The sequence below is a fragment of the Aulostomus chinensis genome, chromosome 16 (genome assembly GCF_037954235.1).
Source record: "Aulostomus chinensis isolate RoL2024-O1b breed Wild chromosome 16, RoL_Achi_v1.0, whole genome shotgun sequence".
NCBI classification, from domain to species: Eukaryota; Metazoa; Chordata; class Actinopteri; order Syngnathiformes; family Aulostomidae; genus Aulostomus; species Aulostomus chinensis.
In genome coordinates this window covers 17,032,477-17,051,500 of record NC_141335.1, presented here as the reverse complement: position 1 = coordinate 17,051,500, position 19,024 = coordinate 17,032,477, and the positions used below count along the sequence as shown (strand labels likewise).

The window sequence follows — 19,024 nt, the reverse complement described above, 5'->3', positions numbered from 1 at the left end:
ACAGCTCAAAGTTTGTTCCCTTTTCTGTCCACAGATATTTTTTTTTTGGTGTAGTCAACCCCCTGTGGTGAAATCCCTCCTGAACTCTTCTTTACTCAAATCTTGTTTTGCAGGATCAGACCAGTCGTCACCAGTGCCCCCATCAGTGCCCCCCATGCCGATGCCAATAACAACACCCCAAACCCAGTCCTCCTCACCCTTGAGTCAGTCCCCCCTCCTCATCCAACCACTGGCCTCTCCTCTCCAGGTAGGGGTCCCACCCATGTCTCTGCCAATCATCCTGAACCCCGCTCTCATTGAAGCCACATCCCCAGTTCCTCTGCTCCCTAGTCCCAGACCTACAAGCCCCTCTGATGAGGTCAAATAAGAGAAAGCTGTTGCTGTACCTCTCTTTCAATGCCACACCAACACATCCAACCCCCTCCACAACTGAACCCAACACTCTTCAACCTGCGACGGCAACGGCATTGGCAACGGAACTCCATGAAATGCTTGCACTAATATGAAGGACAAGACTAATTAGACGAGAGTTGTCAGGTTGACTGGAAAGAAAGGCTGTAGGTTCCAGGTAGCTCTTGTTTCCTGTTGGGAGTGAATCTCCCTCTTCCAATTTTTACAGACTGAGTTCAGTATTTTGTAGACCCAAATTTGACTCTTCATAGGTCAAAACCTTAAGGTATAAGAAAGGCTTGGAAGATGTGGGCGTGTGGGGTTCTATATTTTTGTTATTGACAATAAATCCCAAATCAACAATGTTTTCTTCATCCTCTTTTGGCTTTCAACTCTGGCTGGGACTCTTAACTCAAAGTTCTTATTGACAACATTACAAAAGGAAACTATATTTATGAGCTGCTTTCAAACATTTCCTGAAGCAGCTTATTAACAAACAAATTGTAGGAAATGGTACATTTGTTGAGGATTACTCTGAGCAGATGATTAACCCACACTGATGCTCAAGTATATACTGAGGTGTGTGTATTCATGGTAATGAAGGAACGTGTCACCAAGTGTAAGAGTGCAGTGTATTCATGGCACAGAGGAAGAATATGTAAATGACAGATGAATTCCCTGTTGGGATCTGCATGTAGGATTTATTGACAACAATAGAAACAAAGAATTTAACCACACACACCCTTGAGCACCATTTAGCGAAGATAAAATAACATAAGTGAAATATTCTGACTTGAATTGAATTGAAATTCGAATTTTTTAGTTTTTTTATTTTGTTAAATATTTACTTTTAGGGGAACTAGGTGGTCCTCTTTGTGAGTCTGATTGCAACATTTAAGAAAGTGGTTGGAGTGAGAGAAACAAAATGAAGTTTAGACCAACAACAAAGCAAATTATCACATCATGGAGGAACAGGGGTCTCACCTCTGTGTAGTTACATGCTTTCTTTCCTTCAACTGCTTTGACCAGATAACCAAGGTTCCTGGTACCTATAGATGTCCTAGATACATCAGAAAACCACTGTCATGTCTGGCTTTATAAAGTAATCTGGGTGTGAGAAGATTCACTGAATTTCACAGAGGTGAAGATGGCTTTATCCATTGTGCCATTGGAAAAGATTAAATGGATCAAAATGATTGAAAAAATAACATCATTAATAGGCTGGGTACTGGCAAGGACTTCATGATATGGTTTTATCAGAATATATTGTGATACAGTATTATATGATACATACTGTCATCCAGTATGTATCATATAATATTAAAATAGATTTGAAAATACAACTTGCTGTGTACCACCTGAGTAGTGTAATAATAGCATTTGTAACTCAACAGACAAATGGAGTCACAACTATTTTGTTAAAAATTTCAGTTCCAATTTATTAGAATTGTAGTCTTTACAGTTGTACCCTGTTACTTTGCACGCTGATGTAGCTGCTATCACATACATGGGTCACAATACAGTTTGATCATGATTTTTTGAGGTACGATGGTGTATTGATACATTATCAGTGAAACAATTTTGCCGTATGTTGCTTTATGGATTTTATTGTGTAGCCCTTGTCATGTTGTGGATTTACTCTGTAAGGTATTTCCACTAGATAACAAACCAGCAAATTTCAAAATGCTAATTTTTGGACCAGATCAACTACCATTTTTTTGACACGTCATCACTCACAGATGTTTGATTTGTGTTTGGTCTGAAAACAACATTGCTTTAATATAAGGGTTAAATTATTCCAACAATGGTCAGGTTAACATATTTGGGTCTTATAAATGATGTTAATATTGTGATATGAAAGATGGGTAGAATTGAGATGTGCTTGTGTGCTCCATGTTCTTCATGAGCTGTTTGGAAATCCTTTGATTAGGCTGATGCCTTGATTTGCTCATTCACCTTGTGCTGCATATTCAACTAGAGATTTCAAACAGGGACAGTTATGCAAGTTATTTGGATTTTTGGTACTGCTTGTAGTTGATCAGAGCTTTGACTTCAGTCTGATGTTCCTAACAGAACTTGTATCACCTGTGAGGGCTCAGCCAATACTACAGACATTCTGTATAGCAGAGATAAGGTTTTGTTTGTCTTTCATCAAGGCCAAATGCTGTTGAGCTCCCCTGTAATGGGCAAAGACAAAATTTTACTCCCAATGACAAAATCTGTTATTTCAGGCAATGCCTTGATTCCTTGTCCACTTAAGAACGGGGGGAGGGGGGGGGGGGTGTGGATGTGTGTCTGTAGGTGTGGGTGTGGGTGTATCTTTCTCAGAGGATCATTAATAACATTCCAACCCGAACAGAACTTGAGTGTGCAGTATGCTCACTCCTCTGTGTCAAGAGAAGTTCGGGATGCAAATAGCAATTTAGGATCGAGTCTCACAGATCATTGAAAGAGTGCAATATTGTTGTCCTTTCTCATGTTTTCTTGTGTAGTTTGTGTAGTTCTCTGAGTACAACATCTCTGAAGAGCTTGACAGTTAGGCATGTTCATCATGTCAAAAAGGCATATGTACAAGCAAATGATAGCCAAGAGAAAAACATGGATAAAAGCACTGTTAAATTAAACTCAAATTTATTTTGCATACTATTTTTGTTAATCTATGTAGTTTCTCCCTGTTAAATTCATGGTAGGTTATGAAAGTGGTGCAGTTAGAACTAACAGGAAGTAGAATCTTTATTCTTCCATGATGTATTGTGGATTTAAAGTAACATCAGAAATATAACTTAAGTTTACTACCAATACAGTCAAGAGGATGGCAGCTGTGCAAAGCTATGACGAGTTCAGAGTTCTGTAAGATGCTGAACATAAAACACACATAATCGCACACACATGGTTATTGTATCTCTAAATAATAGGGCTGTCAAAAAATGTGAAAAATTATCCATTAGTCCTTAAGAAAATACACAGGTTTGAACAGTTCTAATATATTCTAATTTGACATATTTTGTCCAGAAGCAGGCTAAACAATATTAGAGCCATAACTACTTGTCTAGGTGTATATATTTCTACATAAACACGCTTTTAATACACTCTGTACAATTTAGCTGCTCCACAGTTGTGTGACAACTGAAAACATCCCCTGCTGCTGTACTGTTCTTTCCACGATCAAATAGAATTTTCTCTTATCAATTCTTTTAATCAAGCCATTTATTCATTTTAATTTAGAGTAACTGTTGACAGCCCTGCTAACTCAGTAGCTCACAGCTAATATGCGATGGTAAACTGGCTGTTTGGAGGACATATGTTCCCGCAGTCAAATTTGCACTCGTAACTTAAAATTCGGCTTCTTTCTGAGAAAAAAGACCCCACCCGGTTGCCTGTGCCTTTACGATCTTTGCTTTTTTACAGTTAACAATTTCAGGGAGAAAACATCAGTATATATTTTTTTAAAACAGCAAAGTTTAGGAAGGTTTTTCTAATTTGCACCACTCATGGCTCTTTTGGAATTTAAAATATGATAATTACACTGTACCAGGAACATTCAAATATTATTAATTTAATTATATTTACCACAACATGAGGTATAGAGAACTGGATTCACCTCACATCTGCCATAATTCAGTTGTTCCTGAGAGTGACCACAGCCATTACCTTAATAAACTTCATTGTTGCATGATGATTGTGCCTTGTGTACAATGACATGTACGGACACACTGCTTGCAGCGCACGACTTTTAGAAAGAAAGCTCAGCATCCATTTAATGTGGCTCTAGGATCCTCTCAGTGCTGTTCATGTTATTTATTGATTTGGGGAAGATGAGATGGACTTTCACACAAGTTAGGAAGCACTAGAGCCTTATAGAGCCAGCAACATGAGGGTGCCAGGTGTTTGATTTACAAGTTGTGTGTTCTTTTGTTGTATGGGACTCTTCATTGTATCAGGAGTGTATTCTTGCTTGAACAAGAAATTACATGAGTATGTGTATATATAAATGACAAGTAATGTACTTTTTACCATGTAATAAATATAATGTAAAGAAATTGCTGGTCCTTGCTGTTTGCTGTCTTTGAAGTTACCACCAAAAAATGCAGGCTGCATTGATAAGCCCCTTTCATAGTGCACCAAAAATGCGGGTCAACACAGGTTTTTGGGCACTCTGAAAGGGTCAACTTGGCATTTTGACCAGCGTCAACTGACTCGCAAAGTGACACAGGTGTTTAGCGTCTCGGCTCGCCTCCTCGCCTGCAGTGTAAAAAAAGCAACCAGCATCGTCTCAGGTTTCACGCGACCTTCCTGTCACATCCTGCGTTGTCACTGTGCCGCCTGTCAGGCTTCGCCTGTAGCTTCTTTGGCTACCTTCCAGACGAGCCAAAAACTCCATCCTCCTTCGCCGCATTAGCACTTGGACATTTTCCAGTCTGTGCCTAGTTTGTATGCTTTGCAAAAGAGACAACATTGCAATGCACGCAACGACAACGCTAACATTCGACTCGGCGACGTCCATGTTGTCGTTTGTTCATCTGTCAGTGTTCTGGCAACCGTTTATGTGTAATGATGACGTTGTCAGCGGGATGGCATGACGTACGAGAGAGAAAAACACAGGTGCACAGCCCCCACAGCGGGAGTTCAGACCCGGGTCTTCTGGAAGCTTGAATGCGCCCTATTGCTGAGCAAACGCGGGTCCAAAACCTGCATTTACACGAGTTTTTCAGTGTGAAAAGGGTATTTGTGGCAGGAGTCCTCCTGAATGAGTGTCCACAGACCAATTAATGTTAAATCAAATTTTCAGGAAAATATGGAAGCCCTTCAACCCAATGTGAGGGGAAAGTCTGATTAATTAAGGCTTATTTAAAGATTTAAAATATTCTATGAACATCTTTCTGACTTAACAGGTAGAAACAAGTTTTTCAGGATAATATCCCCCACTTATCGATGGCTTTATTTCAACAGTCATTGAAACACTGTCAAAACATATGGAGAATATGCAGTAGTCTTTCAAAAAGGTTTTCTTTAAAGTAAGTTAAAGATAATCCCAGTTAAAATTTATCTTCTTTAGGTTTATGGTTCTAAATTACCTTTCAAGATTTCAATGGAATTACGAGGTAAGGCATGATTGGCAGCTCGTAAGCTTGCATCTGCAAGGGATAGCAGCTCAAATGTAGTAACTACCCCATTATCCAACAACCCCCACTAACCTGTGAATTTAGACTTGGTTAAGGCCAGTCCTGGATATATTCAAATTGGAATATATGTCGAGAATAATGTACAGCAATATTGAAGATTTATATGTGTGACCAGCACTGTTACATAGTTTGAGTTGACACCACTGATCACATTGGGTGCACTAATACATGAAAACTATGAAGGAATGAACTTAAAATTTGAATACATATTCTCAACTTCTGTACTTACACATAATGTTAACTAATGCATGTTTGTTCAATGAAGTGTACTTACTCACTCACACATTAAGTCAGACACACACATTTTTATGTAAATTGGCTCTATATGAACTATACCTTGACATAATCTGTTAGGAATTGGTGCTATATGAACAAAACTGAATTGATTCATGAGGAGCAAAAGCTGTTGCGCTTCCATCTATGCAAATCTGGTGCTACTGCTGGTTTTGAACTGTTAGAACTCATATCCTATCCAAGAACGGGATTGCATTCTATTTGCTAAAGAGTGAGAACAAAGCCCAATCTAGTGACCACTATAAACATCTGTATGGCTTCACAGGAAACAGAAAGGCTGCTTCATTGCCTCTACTGACAGGTCAGGCATTACTTACTTTTTTGATATTCCTGCTCCAAACCGTGGATGTAAATAATTTTTGGTTCAAAAGAGATTTGGTGTTCCCCTGTAGCCAGTTCACCTGATCAAAGGGTGAGAGATAAAGCACTGGCTCCAAACCAGTCCTCTGACTGTCTTGGAAATATGGGGTATGATAACTTTGAGGGATCTGACAGTAGTGAGAGACAGACATGCTGGTTTAGGAAGGATTTCATACTTTCATCCAACTTCAGGATGTGATGTGTGTATGGCAACCAGTATTCTCTGCTAATATTATAAGATATTCTTTTAACACTATTTCCAAAATGAAAAACAAGTCCTCAAAGTTTCAAACATTTGAAGGGACCACTGGTGTAAAACATTTGAGTTTTTATTTCAAAGCAGAATGAGAACCACATTTCTTTAGTATACTAAATGTATCAGAAACTACAGAGGCCAGGAAAATAACTGATATATTTGTACATGATGGAATGTAAAAACATCAGTGAAACAAGCAATCATAATGGCAAACTGTGGGGATTTAAATGATCTAATCTAGAAAGAATGCAATTTCTGGAAGGGACAGTTTAACAGAAATATAAACAGCACTCCAATCACATTTTTTTTTTTTTTAAACATGGACAGATTCTGCATCAACCCCCCTACTGTTATGAGCTATCTACACCATGAGCCACAAACAACAGTTAGAAAAACATCCCCTAAAACAAGAATCCTCACTTGGCGTCCAGCTTGGCCATTTCCTGAAGGTATATTCCGATGCTCTCACTATCAAACAGAACAAAGTAAATGTTTTTCAGAGAGGAGCTGGTGGACGACACAAAATGGTTGGAGATGGCCTTGAGGATTAGCTGGGCTGCCGTCTGCTTTGGGAATCCATTCCTGAGAAAGAGATTAGGTGTGTCACATGAAACTACAGCATGCAACCGCATGATCACACTGCTAAAGATGCTCATGATGTCAAAGGTTAAAGATAAATTAATCCAATTCTACCTCTCCACAAGACTAGCAGTGCAGGTAAACAATCCTTCTCATATTTTCATGCCTGGGACAAATTGTTTCAGTTCAATTGATTGATGGGGACAATTAGTATTGTAGTCGGTTTGTGGTGTCAGGGTTCCCACTCTTTCCCTGAGATTCTTTTCCAGGACATTTTCAGCAGCTAAAGAGACAAGTTATTACATCATACACTAATACATTTCTCTGTCTCCCTCATACTTAAGAAGTGTTCTTTGCTACAGTTGTAACTTGCATTTAACCAGACTGTTTCCATGTTTATTACTCATACATTTGATGTGCAGTCTGGCTATAATTTATCTATGAAAAACAATTATGATGTCGCTAGGCACTAAATCCTTAACAGCGTCTGAAAAGTCACTAAGTCTAGCGACACGATAAACTGAAAACACTGGGTTGCAGAACTGCTCTACGTGGAAATCCAAATTTGATTGGCTGGTAGCATCACATGGGGCGCTGCGCTGGCTAGAAGCAGAGAAGCGCTGTGCCCAGAAAAAGGTGACAACAGACATGTATGCGCGTAACTTTTTACCCATTTGCATTCGCTAACAAGGCAGGGGGAGGATAAATAATTTTCCAGGAAATACGAACTGTTTTCAGGACATTTGTCCTTTTTTCTCATTTTCAATATGTTTTCCATGACTGGAAAATTGGTCAATCACTTTCCAGGTTTTCCAGGACGCAGGGGAACCCTGGGTGTGCATGCAGCTCATTAAGTCAAAATAAATCTCCCCTTGTAAAGGATAAATAAATTATTATAAGTGTGTTATTAATGGCATTGTAAACACTTCATAAACCATTAATTACAAGTTGTAAAAGATTTATAACCTTATTTTCAATGCATCAATGCAGTACACTTCTTGGCAACATGAAGGTATGCTAAGTTACTGCATTTTTTTCCATCTGGGTAAAACAGACTATCAAATCTTGCTACTTAGATGGATAAAAATGCAGTAGTATAGAAAACCTTCATCTTCCCATATAGTGACCTCACATTAATGTATTGGAAAGCAGGTTATGAGTAATTTACAACTTGCAATTAATGGTTCATGAAGTGTTTACAATTCAATTAATAACGCACCATTTTTTTGAATCCTTTATGAGGAGAGGCTAGGTTGAAGTGGTACCTGTTCAAGAGCTGATCAGACTGTGAACATTTCAAACTTCCAGTCAGGACAAACCCTGCATTCCTGACATGCTCGTCAACTCTGAATGAACTATCACTTTAGAACCACTGCTGACTGACACATCAAGCATTTGAAGTCAGCAGTGTGTCAAAGTGTGGCGTGTTCTCACCGTCCAGCAGGGAGTGACGGGAAAGCCACAGATTTGAGTTTCTTCTCCTCTGCAGCCGAGAGGCAGTTCTTCACTGTCTTTTCAAGCTGGTCCTCACACTTCTCTGAACCCCACTGTGGGACATTACAGTGGATAATGAAGCGGGCCGCCATCCCACTGGCCTGGCTCACTGCCACTGCAGGGTACAATCACACAGTTTGATAGCTGAGAAGAAGGTTTATTACACAAACACTGCATGAACAGGTTCATTCTGAGTTGGAGGCAGGTCTGGTTTAATGATCTCACCAGGGTCAGCTGCATTGCCCGATTGTTCTGTCCTCTGCTGTCTGAATGACTCCTCACTCAAGTAATTGTTTTGATTTTTTTTTCTTGGCAGCATGGTTGTGCAGTGGTTAGCACTGTCTCCTCAGAGCAAGAAGGTTACAGGTTCGAGTCCTGGCTCAGGCACTGGATCTTTCTGTGTGGAGATTGCATGTTCTCCCCGTGTCTGCGTGGGTTCTCTCTGGGTACTCCGGCTTCTTCCCACCGTCCAAAGACATGCAATTTGGTGACTAGGCTAATTGAATTCTCTAAATTGCCTGTAGGGTGTGAATGTGAGTGTAAATGGTTGTTTGTCTCTACATGTTGGCCCTGCGATGGACTAGCGACCTGTCCAGGGTGAACCCCGCCTCTCGCCCGTTGATGCTGGGATAGGCTCCAGCCCCCCCCCCCCCGCAACCCTTAACAGGAATAAGCGGAATGGATGGATTGATTTTTTTTCTTGATATTTGTGTGTCTATCGTGGATAAGGCTAACAGCTGCTTTCTGAAATTCACCGGTTGGAATCATCAGTTGGGAAACCTGACTCTTCAAGTCAAGCAGTCAAGAAGCTGAAACTTGCTCACTTAAGTTCAGCTCATATGAGTTTATTTGCCCTTCAACAGAGGCAGTACGTGAGTATTCTCTTTTGCAGGGCTTGTCAACCGGTGGTCGGCGGCCCTCCAGTGGTCCAAGGTGGTATTGAAGGTGGTCCATGAAATTGTAAATGGAAAATAATAAATGAAATAAAATGATGAAATGAAATGAAAAAAAAAGACTAATTATTTGGACTTAATTTATCTTCCAATTACAGTTCATTTTTCTGAATAATTTACCCATCCATATTCGGTCAAATGTCGGTGATAGAGAAACAGAAATCCTAGGTGATAGAGATTCCCAAGGATTCTCCTCGTCACCCACGGACACCATTGAATAAACAGACATACACTGATGCATATAAATAGCCTGTATATATCCTCCTTAATTTTAAGCTTGGTGCAAACTTAAAAAAAAAAAAAAAAACATCCGCCAAAGCAGTGGTCCCTGAGTTGCTTCTTGGTTATAGTGGTGGTCCCTGGGACAAAACCAGTTGAAAACCCCTGCTCTACTGGGAAAGACAAGAAAAATACTCCTGCTGTTCCTGTACTACTAATATTTACGTACATTTTCAGTATCTTTCAGGCAAAAAAGAAGGTGTGGTTGTTTTATCTATTGTCTAAGCCAACAATTTACTGGCCCAGCATAACGCTGCTGTGGTCATAGACTGTGAGCACTGAGCATGATTGCTGGGGAAGGGTGAGACTTCCGACATATCTCAACATGCAACATAATTCTAGTTGTTCCTGTTCGCAAGTGCTCACATCTTTGACAAAATTTCATGTTTAACCAGTTCAGAGACATTCAGGCCAGCAGCAAATCCTTAATTAGATCTGCACAGTTAAAACTATTCCGTGACTGTCAAGTTGCAGACAGCCTACAAGTGGCCAGACCCAGCTAGCATGGAGGGTGGACAGACGTGTTTGATGTGCTTTACAAGCTGTAGGTGCTCTTCCAAGAATAAATTCAGAGAAGTCAACCAGTCAGAAGATTTATCCAGTCAGAAAGAGGCAGGTTGTGTTTTTGTGTCTGAACTGTTCACTTGTTTCCAGGAAGATCCAGTTTCCATCCATGCCAAACTCAGTGCATGTCAGGCATTTTGGAGTAGGCTGGTCTGTTACTACACACTCTTTTGCCCACAGATGAATCACACCAATTTACAAAATAAAATTTTGGATCTGAATGGTACTAACATATTAAACACTCAATGTAGTACACATTATTCTAAAAGGGGGTTGCTTGGCCCATGCTACATTACACTACACCCCTCCACCATGTGCAATGACTAACCTCACTGGTCACTAAATTCAAACACTCTCAACCAGCACTGCTAACCCATTACATTTGCTAACCCCATAGAGCCTGTGCTCAATGACATTCTGTACCTGATGCCACCTCCAAAGGCCCCTGTGCTTTTCGCAGCTCCTTGACCCCCTCCAGAAACTCTCGTCCCCCTGCTTTTTCCAGGGCATTGCCTGCAAACACACCAGAGCACCAGAAGCTGTGTACAGGGAAACAGAAACTTGGTGATGATATAAAATTAAAAAAAAAAACTTCCCCTCACCTACTCCATCTTTCAGGTCCATCTCTGCATTTGTGGGGTTAATTATCGCTTCCACCTTGATTGTTCCAATTTTGCTTATTTCGCTCTCTGTTAGTGAAAGCTGTGGATTTACACCATCATCAGCACAATAGGAGAAAAGAGTTGCACTCATTGAGGTTGACCACAATACAGAACATACACATTTGTTCAGTATATTGGTTGCTTGAATCTGAAGTTTCGATCTGGGATGCAGACACCCTCTCTACATTTAAGAGCAGACTTAAAACCTTCCTTTTGATAAAGCTTACAGTATAGTTAGGTCTGGCTTAGGCTAGCCCTTAGATGTGCAGCTTAGACTGCCGAGAGATGTGCCATGGTGCACTGGGCTTCTCTCTCCTCCTCCTCTCTGTCCTCCTGCACGTGTTTTACATAAATTATACTCATATGTGTTACTAACTTGTCTTCTTCTCCGGAGCCTTCGGGCTCCCCACATCCCAGAAATCGGGTGCTGCTGGAGGAGGCTACAGACCTGAAGAGCCTCAAGCGGCCATCCGTAGCACTACCTGCTCACGTCCCCGTCTGTCCATCAGTCTCTTCCTTTTCTCTCTCTTTATCTCTGTCCCTCTCTTTTCTTCTGCATAAATGTCTTCCTACATTATCTGTCTTTGTCTCTGCCCCGCTCTCCTGCTCTCTTTCCCCCCAACCGATCAAAGCAGAAGGCCGTCCCCATTGAGCCTGAGTCTGCTCGACGTTCCTGCCTGTTAAAAGGAAGGTTTTCGTCGCCACTGTTGCAGGATGTGCTTGCTGATGGAGAATTGTTGGGTGTAAATTCATTGAAGGAGCGTGGTTCTAGACCTGCTCTACTTGTTAAGTGTCATGAGATATTTTTTTTTGTGATTTGGTGCTATACAAATAAAATTGACTTGACTTCACTTGAAGCTTCAGTCCTCAATATGTCAGCCCTGAAGTATGTTACCTTTTGTCCAAGGAAGAGGCTCTTTGCTGAGAGAATGGTGAATCCATCTCCAGGACCATCTTCCACAGTAGAGTTTGGTACTGACTCTTTGTCGTTGTCTGTGCTCTTTGCCAGAGGGAGGGAACGTGGCACACTTACATCATAACACAATTCAAAGCTTGAACAAATGAATATCAGAGCTGTGTGAGTGGGTCTCTGGATCTATGACAGTGGCTAAATATATTTGCATGGACAGCAATATTGTGAAATTAAAACTATACTCTGAATATGAGAACACCATGTAAAATTAAGTTTTGAACTACATTAATACATGTAAGATGATAGTTGGGGTGACCAATGATCAGATTAAGATAGTTTGAGCATTTCTTTCTTAGTCACCTTATTAAAGTGCATTGTAGACATGTAAGCACCTTAATCACACTATAAAGTGCGACTGGGGTTTCGACAGCACTTTTGCGGTAGATACAGCAGACTGCTTTATGATCCATGGTCCAGCTTCCAGAGAGAGTTACAAACAGTTGTGTTACATTATTAGTAAATCACATTCCAAATGCACTGGATGCAATGTGACAGAAATGATTTTGGTCAAATTCTGCATGGAAATTTAAATGTAGAATGTAGGGATGTAATTGGAATAATAGAATGAAGTACCTTCAGGCTCAGGCCCAAATAATTTGCTCTGAAGAATATAAAAAGGAATAATAATAGAATATTCTTTTGAGTAAACAGACAAGGTTAATAGTCAGACTACTGACGTCCATGTTAATGTAGCCACTGAGTATGAAAAACTTCCTGAAACTCCTCAACAGCTGATTTAACGCAGTTGCTCTGGCTTATAATGCTGTTCTAGATTTTGATAAATGAAACAGCAAGATTGATAAGGAATTTTGACAAAGAGATCATAATTCCAACCCTATTGTGTAGGCTTTTCGTCAGCCTTCAAATGCATACCATACTCTTAAATTCAGCTGCACTTTTTAATTGAGCTGACCAACCTTTGGCTTGCGGCCTCGTTTGCCTTTGATCTTTTTGAAGGATTTGATAGGTTTCTTGCTCTTGGGGCGTTCTTCCTGCTTCTCAGGAACGGATGCCTGGCTGTCCACTTTCACCCTGCTTCCCCTCTTCTTGGAAAGTAGCTCTGGGTGGATCCGAGGCAGTACCCCTCCATTTGATATGGTCACGCCCCGCAGAAGCTGATAGACAAGACATTTCATTAATAGAGTTGAATATAGACCGTTACTCTCAGTAGAATGTCATTCCTTCAGCACAAATATACAATCTGCTGTCAGTTGAAACCTTCGGTATTACTACATCCATGTCACACTCCACACACAAGGGAATTTCACCCAACCAATATGTGTAATATGTATCTAAAGAGATTTGTTGTGGTTGCATCTTTAGAACTTTTTTTTTTTTTTAATTTAGCAATCTCCAGTAAAGTTTGAAGATAAGACAGTTAGCAAAGCCGAGCCCATCGTTTGACCTGGTAAAGTACATAAGGTTAAATGTCCACTGGGCAAACTGATCCGCGAGAAGCCCAGATAGCATGTCTTTGAATGTAAAGGTCTCCATTAATCTGAGATTATGCTGGTGAGGGCACACATTTTATTTCATTAGAATGTGATAGCCCTTTCCACCAAACCTGGACCAAACCTCTGCAATTGCCGTGAGAGGCTGTGATTGAGCCTATATCACTGCACTGCTCTTGAAGTATAAAACCATCACATACTGAACCACAATCTTTTTTGCTTATTCAGCTCACCAATGAGAAGCAAACTCTTCTCCATCAGAAGAAAACAATAAAGCTCTGTGAGAGTTAGCTTTGCTTAACTGTGCAAGCATTAGTTTCTCTAGGAGTTTTGCTTCTGAAAGAAGAGAAAACAGGAATTTCAGCAGTGTTTCGACTGCATCTCACAGATGAGGAGAGGGTACACCTAAACTCCATGAGTCCAGCATCTTGGACAGGGACACCCTGAAAGCAGCCTTGTTTAACCCCTTCTTTTGCAATGAAAACAGGAAGCTACCTCTCTGTATTATTCAGCAATGTGCAGTTTTATTCAACACAGTTCCCATCCTTCTTGTACTGCTAGGGAGCATTTGGAGCCCTTGGGGTTCACTACATCCCAGATCCCAGATGCTGCTGGAGGAGGCTACAGACCCGAGTGCTGTCCCCCTTAGCATCACCTGCTCACATCCCCATCTGTACATCAGTCTCTTCCTTTTCTCTCCTTTTTTATCTCGGTCCCTCTCTTTTCTTCTGTATATCTGTCTTCCTCTGTTATCTGCCTTTGTCTCTGCTCTGCTCGCCTGCTCTCTTTCCCCCAATAAGTCAAAGCAGAAGGCCGTTCCTAATGAGCCTGGCTGCATGTTCCTGCCTCTTACAAGGCAGTGACAGCATGTGCTTCCTCATGGAGAATTGTTGGGTGTAAATTCATTGAAGAAGTGCAGTGCTAGACCTCCTCTACTTGTAGAGTGTCATGAGATAACTTTTGTGATTTGGCGCTATACAAATAAAATTGACTTGACTTGCCTAGACAAGTGGCTGGAATAGTGCTAGTGAGGAGAGAGCTGCAAAATCAACAAGTCTCCATCATATTTCCACATCTCACTTAAAGAATTTAGGCCAGGATGAGCAGGAGGAATTACCATATGGACATGCTACTGTGAAAACTAAAATGTCAAGACTCACGTCTGTGTGCATGTTTTGTTCCTTTTTCAAAAACATCCACTCAAACTGTAAATATGTGCCATCCACTGGTAAAATGGTATGTCACCTGGTTGAGCTCCTCATCATTGGCCACGGCCAGCTTAATGTGCCTTGGGGTTATCCTGCCTTTCTTGTTGTCTCGTGCTGCATTTCCTGCCAACTCCAGGATCTCAGCTATAAGGAGAAAAAAACAGGACAAACCATCAGTCAGTGTGTTTTTGTATTTAAAAATATTTACTTTCCAGAGTGTGACTGCCAGACTTAAGCAAATAAGTAGAACAGTCAAGATGATTTGACCTAACTCATTTAACTGTCAACTGCTGTCGTAGCAATATGTGCACAGGCACAGGAGGGAAAAATGTAACAACGCTCTATTCATCATCCTTTTTCTTAACCTGTGCTGTGTAAGTTCAAGGGATGGATTCCTGTCACTTAAACTCCAAGTGTTTGCTGACCTCCAGTGGTTAACTTTAATTTCTGACTTTGTTGTTATCTTTTCTTACTTTTTCATGTCTATACCTGTAACACTACAAGTTTTAGTGTCAATAAAATTTACTTTTGTGAGGTGCTTCAATAACTAAATGCCATCTGGTGCATGACCAGCTGCAATTTAAGACTAACATACGGTGCCTAATGTTTTTGCTACAGGATCAAATTATGAATAAGGGGTTCTTCTAACATAGAACAGTTTTTCCTGGAAAAAAACAAGCACAAAAAGTGATTTCCAAAGGGTTTTTTTAAACAATTTTTTTATTAGCCTAGTTTTTGTTTGTTTTTCTGTTGCTGATGGGTGAAATCAAACCTAATATAAAAATTACAATTACACAGACATAAATTGAGTCACCATTATTAACCTAAACATTTACTACACTATTACGTATTCATTACAAGCTTATAAAGATGACAAGCAAGAATAAATGTAAATATTTAATTTATAATCATGGGAAAAATATGGAAGACAATTCAAGGGTTTTTGATCAATCAATCAAACTTTATTTGTAAAGCACTGTCATACATTACATGATACGCAAATAATGAAACCACATTTGTGATTCTGCTCTTAGATGGATAGAGAATGTTAATGTCATAAACATAAGTTTATGGTATCAGTATATGCTATTACTGCTATTTTTACACTAATTGATGCAAGTTGGTATGATAAATGCCATTATATGATAACATCTTACCTGCCAGGTATTCAATGACTGCTGCCATGTAGACAGGTGCCCCCATGCCAATGCGGTATTTGTGTGTACCAGTGCGCAGGTATCTCATCATCCTACCAACAGGGAAGATGACACCTGCCCGAGTTGAGCGGGACAGCTTGGTGGCCTTCTTCTTTGCCCCTCTGGCTGACATCGTGGTCTGGATGAAGAGCACAATATTTATTTGAATCTTTTATAGAAAGCTTTTTTGTTGTTGGAGACAAAAACATCAGAGACATATATATAACAGTATGCAAGAAATGAACTCCCAGGATCATAGAAAATTGTTATAAATACCTACATCTTGCAGTAGTTTCGGAAACCCTCTAAAATCATTGACCTCCTTGGCAAATATGAATGGCCTGTTATTGATTTCTCTTAAGCCTAAATCACACCATTCATGTAACAGTGATAAGCTGTACAAAGTATTGTCGGATTTCAACTTAAACAGTTTTTGAATAAATCATATCACCGCCATCAGGAAAAGTCAAATCAAAAAAAGACATTTAATAAAAAAAACAGGTTTAATTTAAAATTCTGCCAAAGGAAGACTGTTGAGACCAGCAGTCATGTGACAGTAACCACTGAACTGCAGACTACAGGATGAGAGAAACCTATTAATACTTGACGATCCTATTTTATAGAGGCTGTAAAAAAATGAAAATAGTTCAATATGTGTTAGTATCTTTTTATACAATATAGGTGACTTTAACTTGGGGAACTGGAAAATGTCGACTGATTCCATGTTTCACTGCAATAAAAATGACTCCTATCAGTATACAGTTTGCAAATGATTGGAAAACTTTTTAATCAATATTTTACATGTAAGCATTTAAGTGTTTATTATATATACACACTGTTATATGTTTGTTATGTATGTGTTGTTAAACAGGACAAGTGTTTAGCCTTAGCTTTGATACAAATATAGCCTACGATGCACTAGGGCCATTTTGAATAATGAATATTTTTACTTTTTAAGCTTTATGTAATTTTAATGACTGTACACATACAATGACATATAAGGAATCTTTATTCATCTATTCATGTGCTGATCATTTACTCAAGTTAGTATAAACTTGATTGGATAATGTGTCATTAACACTTTTAAAAATAAAGCTTGAAGCACAAACAAAAATACTTGTCCATGTAAATAGACACAGGAGAGTTTGGCTGTGATATTCATAAATTCGCTGAACAATACCAAATCTCACTGTTGTTTATGAAACCTTCATTGAAACAAATCCAAGAATGAATGAAGTAGTTATAGTCCTTTCTAAATTGTCATTGACCCACGCAAGGTTTGGTATTTCAGAACTGACTGTATGTCATATCAGGGGAAACATACGTCAGTCCACTGCTTGTATCTAGGAAGCCATGATGAAGTCAAGTCGTTTTCCCTTTTTTTTTTCCTTCCCCGAACCATATGTTGACCAAGGTTGTTGACGAAGGAAAGGTTACAGCTTCGACCCCAAGTTTCAATGTAAACAAGTTCCAGCACTGAGCGGTGTGATGCGCTTCGGCCTGTACCATAATTTACATGCATGCACTAATTCACGGGATCTCGCGGCGGGCGATAAAGGTGGAGGGATATAGTGTGACCGTGCGATATTCGGCGCACTTACCGAATGGAAAAAGACGGGAATGTGACCGACTGGGGCCATGTAGGCTAACGTTACCGTACTGAACACAATGTTACAGTTAAGTCGACGTAGCTGCGCAGATGTTAAACCGGGTTTTTCCAGCTAGACTAATTGAAGAAGAGCCGGGCACGGTGACGTTAGATTGTACGGACATAGAAATGTCATTATTTCTCTGCACTCATTCTGAGAAGGAAAACATAGAGCACATATGTGCATTTAAGCTAGCTTCATTTCGCTTGTAATACTAATGTATTCCGCATATCTGTGTCGGTGCACTTTCGCGTGCAAATCAACAGAAGCAACATTAACTAGAGTGAGCAATTTCTTTTAAACAAGCCCCCGCCCGCCTCCTTGTTTTTCATGTAGACCTCCAACCCTATACATGTGTGTAATCTCATCAGACATGGAGAGTAAAGCGTCCCCGTCAATCCGGATATACACCGAGGCATAAAGAATGAGAGACCCTCGAAGTTTCTACCTGTTATGTCCTCCTTTCACACGAGTCAGCGCGAGCCCGAAATGCTCCTGTACGGTGACAGACGGCGCGTTTTGTTTTGGTTGTGTTTTATTTGCTGTCCTTGTGCGTAATCTTGTTTCCCAAGCTCAGGGGGGAAAAAAAGGCACAGACCAAGCAGGAACAGCGTAGACTGGTCGGAGGCTGGCTCTGTGCTACTGATGCTGCAAAGGGGAAAAATTCAGTAGAGGAAAATACTGTGAAAACGCCACCCCCCCCCCCCCCCCCCAATATGGCTTCAAAGAAGGAAATGTTGAAAGAAACGCTATGTGCTTGGAGATGTTGGATGTTTGCAGAGGATGTCACATATAAAAAAATTCATGGGGTTCCAGTGTATCTCATATGTAGCCAACCATAAATAAACCTCAATAGACCTCAAATAAGGCCTTATAGTCAGAATATATAACTTAAAATTTCCCCTCTCCTTGCAATTTCTCAGTGGACCTACGCATGTTTAAATACACCTACAGTCATTGTCACTGTAGGTGTAAAAGGTACTGTACGTGTAAGTAAAAGGGTCTCCACAAGGGCTGTGGGGCACAACACAGCCTGTATGGTGCATCAGAGGGGAAACAGAGGACAGTCACAATGGCCATTAGATCACTTGACTCCATCTTTGATGGCGAAAGCCACTAGCTCAATGAAGGAGAGAAGCCACCTTCAATTGTTGAGTATATATTAAATGTGGATTTTTATTATTATTATTATTATTCAAGGGACACACCATCTTGTGATTTATATAAATCACATCACATCAGTAAAGCCTACTTTACTATCTGTTTCTATGTTCTCAAATCAACCCTTTCATTCTAAAAGGTCATGTCACTCACCTCGCAGAGGCTTCAAAAGGGAAATTGGTACTGATGGGTCCTCAATTACTGTAACGTCAGGTTTTATAATGAGTTACACAGCCATTGCCAATATGTGTTTCAGTGTCCCTAGCTCAGGAAAAAAGCCACTGAGCAAACAGGAACAGCAGGACACATATACTGCTGCACAATCATAACAACCTACAATATTAAAGGTAAATTCTGGTTTTAAGTTGCTTG

The 19,024-nt window shown here is 40.1% G+C and overlaps 2 protein-coding genes across 5 annotated transcripts in view; one reads left to right on the top strand and one right to left on the bottom strand.

Annotated features, from left to right (window-relative positions):
- The window catches only part of gbf1 (golgi brefeldin A resistant guanine nucleotide exchange factor 1), a 131,187-nt gene extending 126,767 nt beyond the window's left edge, over positions 1–4,420 (top strand). For all 4 annotated transcript variants that reach the window (XM_086179925.1, XM_086179924.1, XM_086179923.1 and 1 more), the window contains one exon: positions 114–4,420. In XM_086179925.1, the coding sequence (XP_086036051.1) occupies positions 114–367 (254 nt within the window). In that variant the 3' untranslated portion in view covers positions 368–4,420. The remainder of the gene's footprint in view (positions 1–113) is intronic.
- Positions 4,421–6,538: 2,118 nt separating this feature from the next.
- Positions 6,539–18,147, bottom strand: macroh2a2 (macroH2A.2 histone). The gene is made up of 9 exons (XM_086179766.1): positions 17,940–18,147; positions 15,804–15,981; positions 14,684–14,790; positions 12,905–13,102; positions 11,910–12,014; positions 10,955–11,054; positions 10,776–10,865; positions 8,497–8,671; positions 6,539–7,065 (listed from the first exon to the last, which is right to left on the bottom strand). Exons 2-9 carry the CDS (start codon positions 15,973–15,975, stop codon positions 6,900–6,902), a joined length of 1,113 nt encoding a protein of 370 aa, XP_086035892.1. The 5' UTR covers positions 15,976–15,981; positions 17,940–18,147; the 3' UTR covers positions 6,539–6,899.
- Positions 18,148–19,024: the final 877 nt, after the last annotated feature.

Bases quoted from the DNA above. Each gene is read 5' to 3' on its own strand.
- macroh2a2 (XM_086179766.1), bottom strand. From the start codon at position 15,975: ATGTCAGCCAGAGGGGCAAAGAAGAAGGCCACCAAGCTGTCCCGCTCA. The intron at 14,791-15,803 runs GTAAGATGTTAT...TTCTCCTTATAG, and splicing joins AGTCATTGAATACCTGGCAG to CTGAGATCCTGGAGTTGGCA. The intron at 8,672-10,775 runs GTACAGAATGTC...TGTACCCTGCAG, and splicing joins GCCTTTGGAGGTGGCATCAG to TGGCAGTGAGCCAGGCCAGT.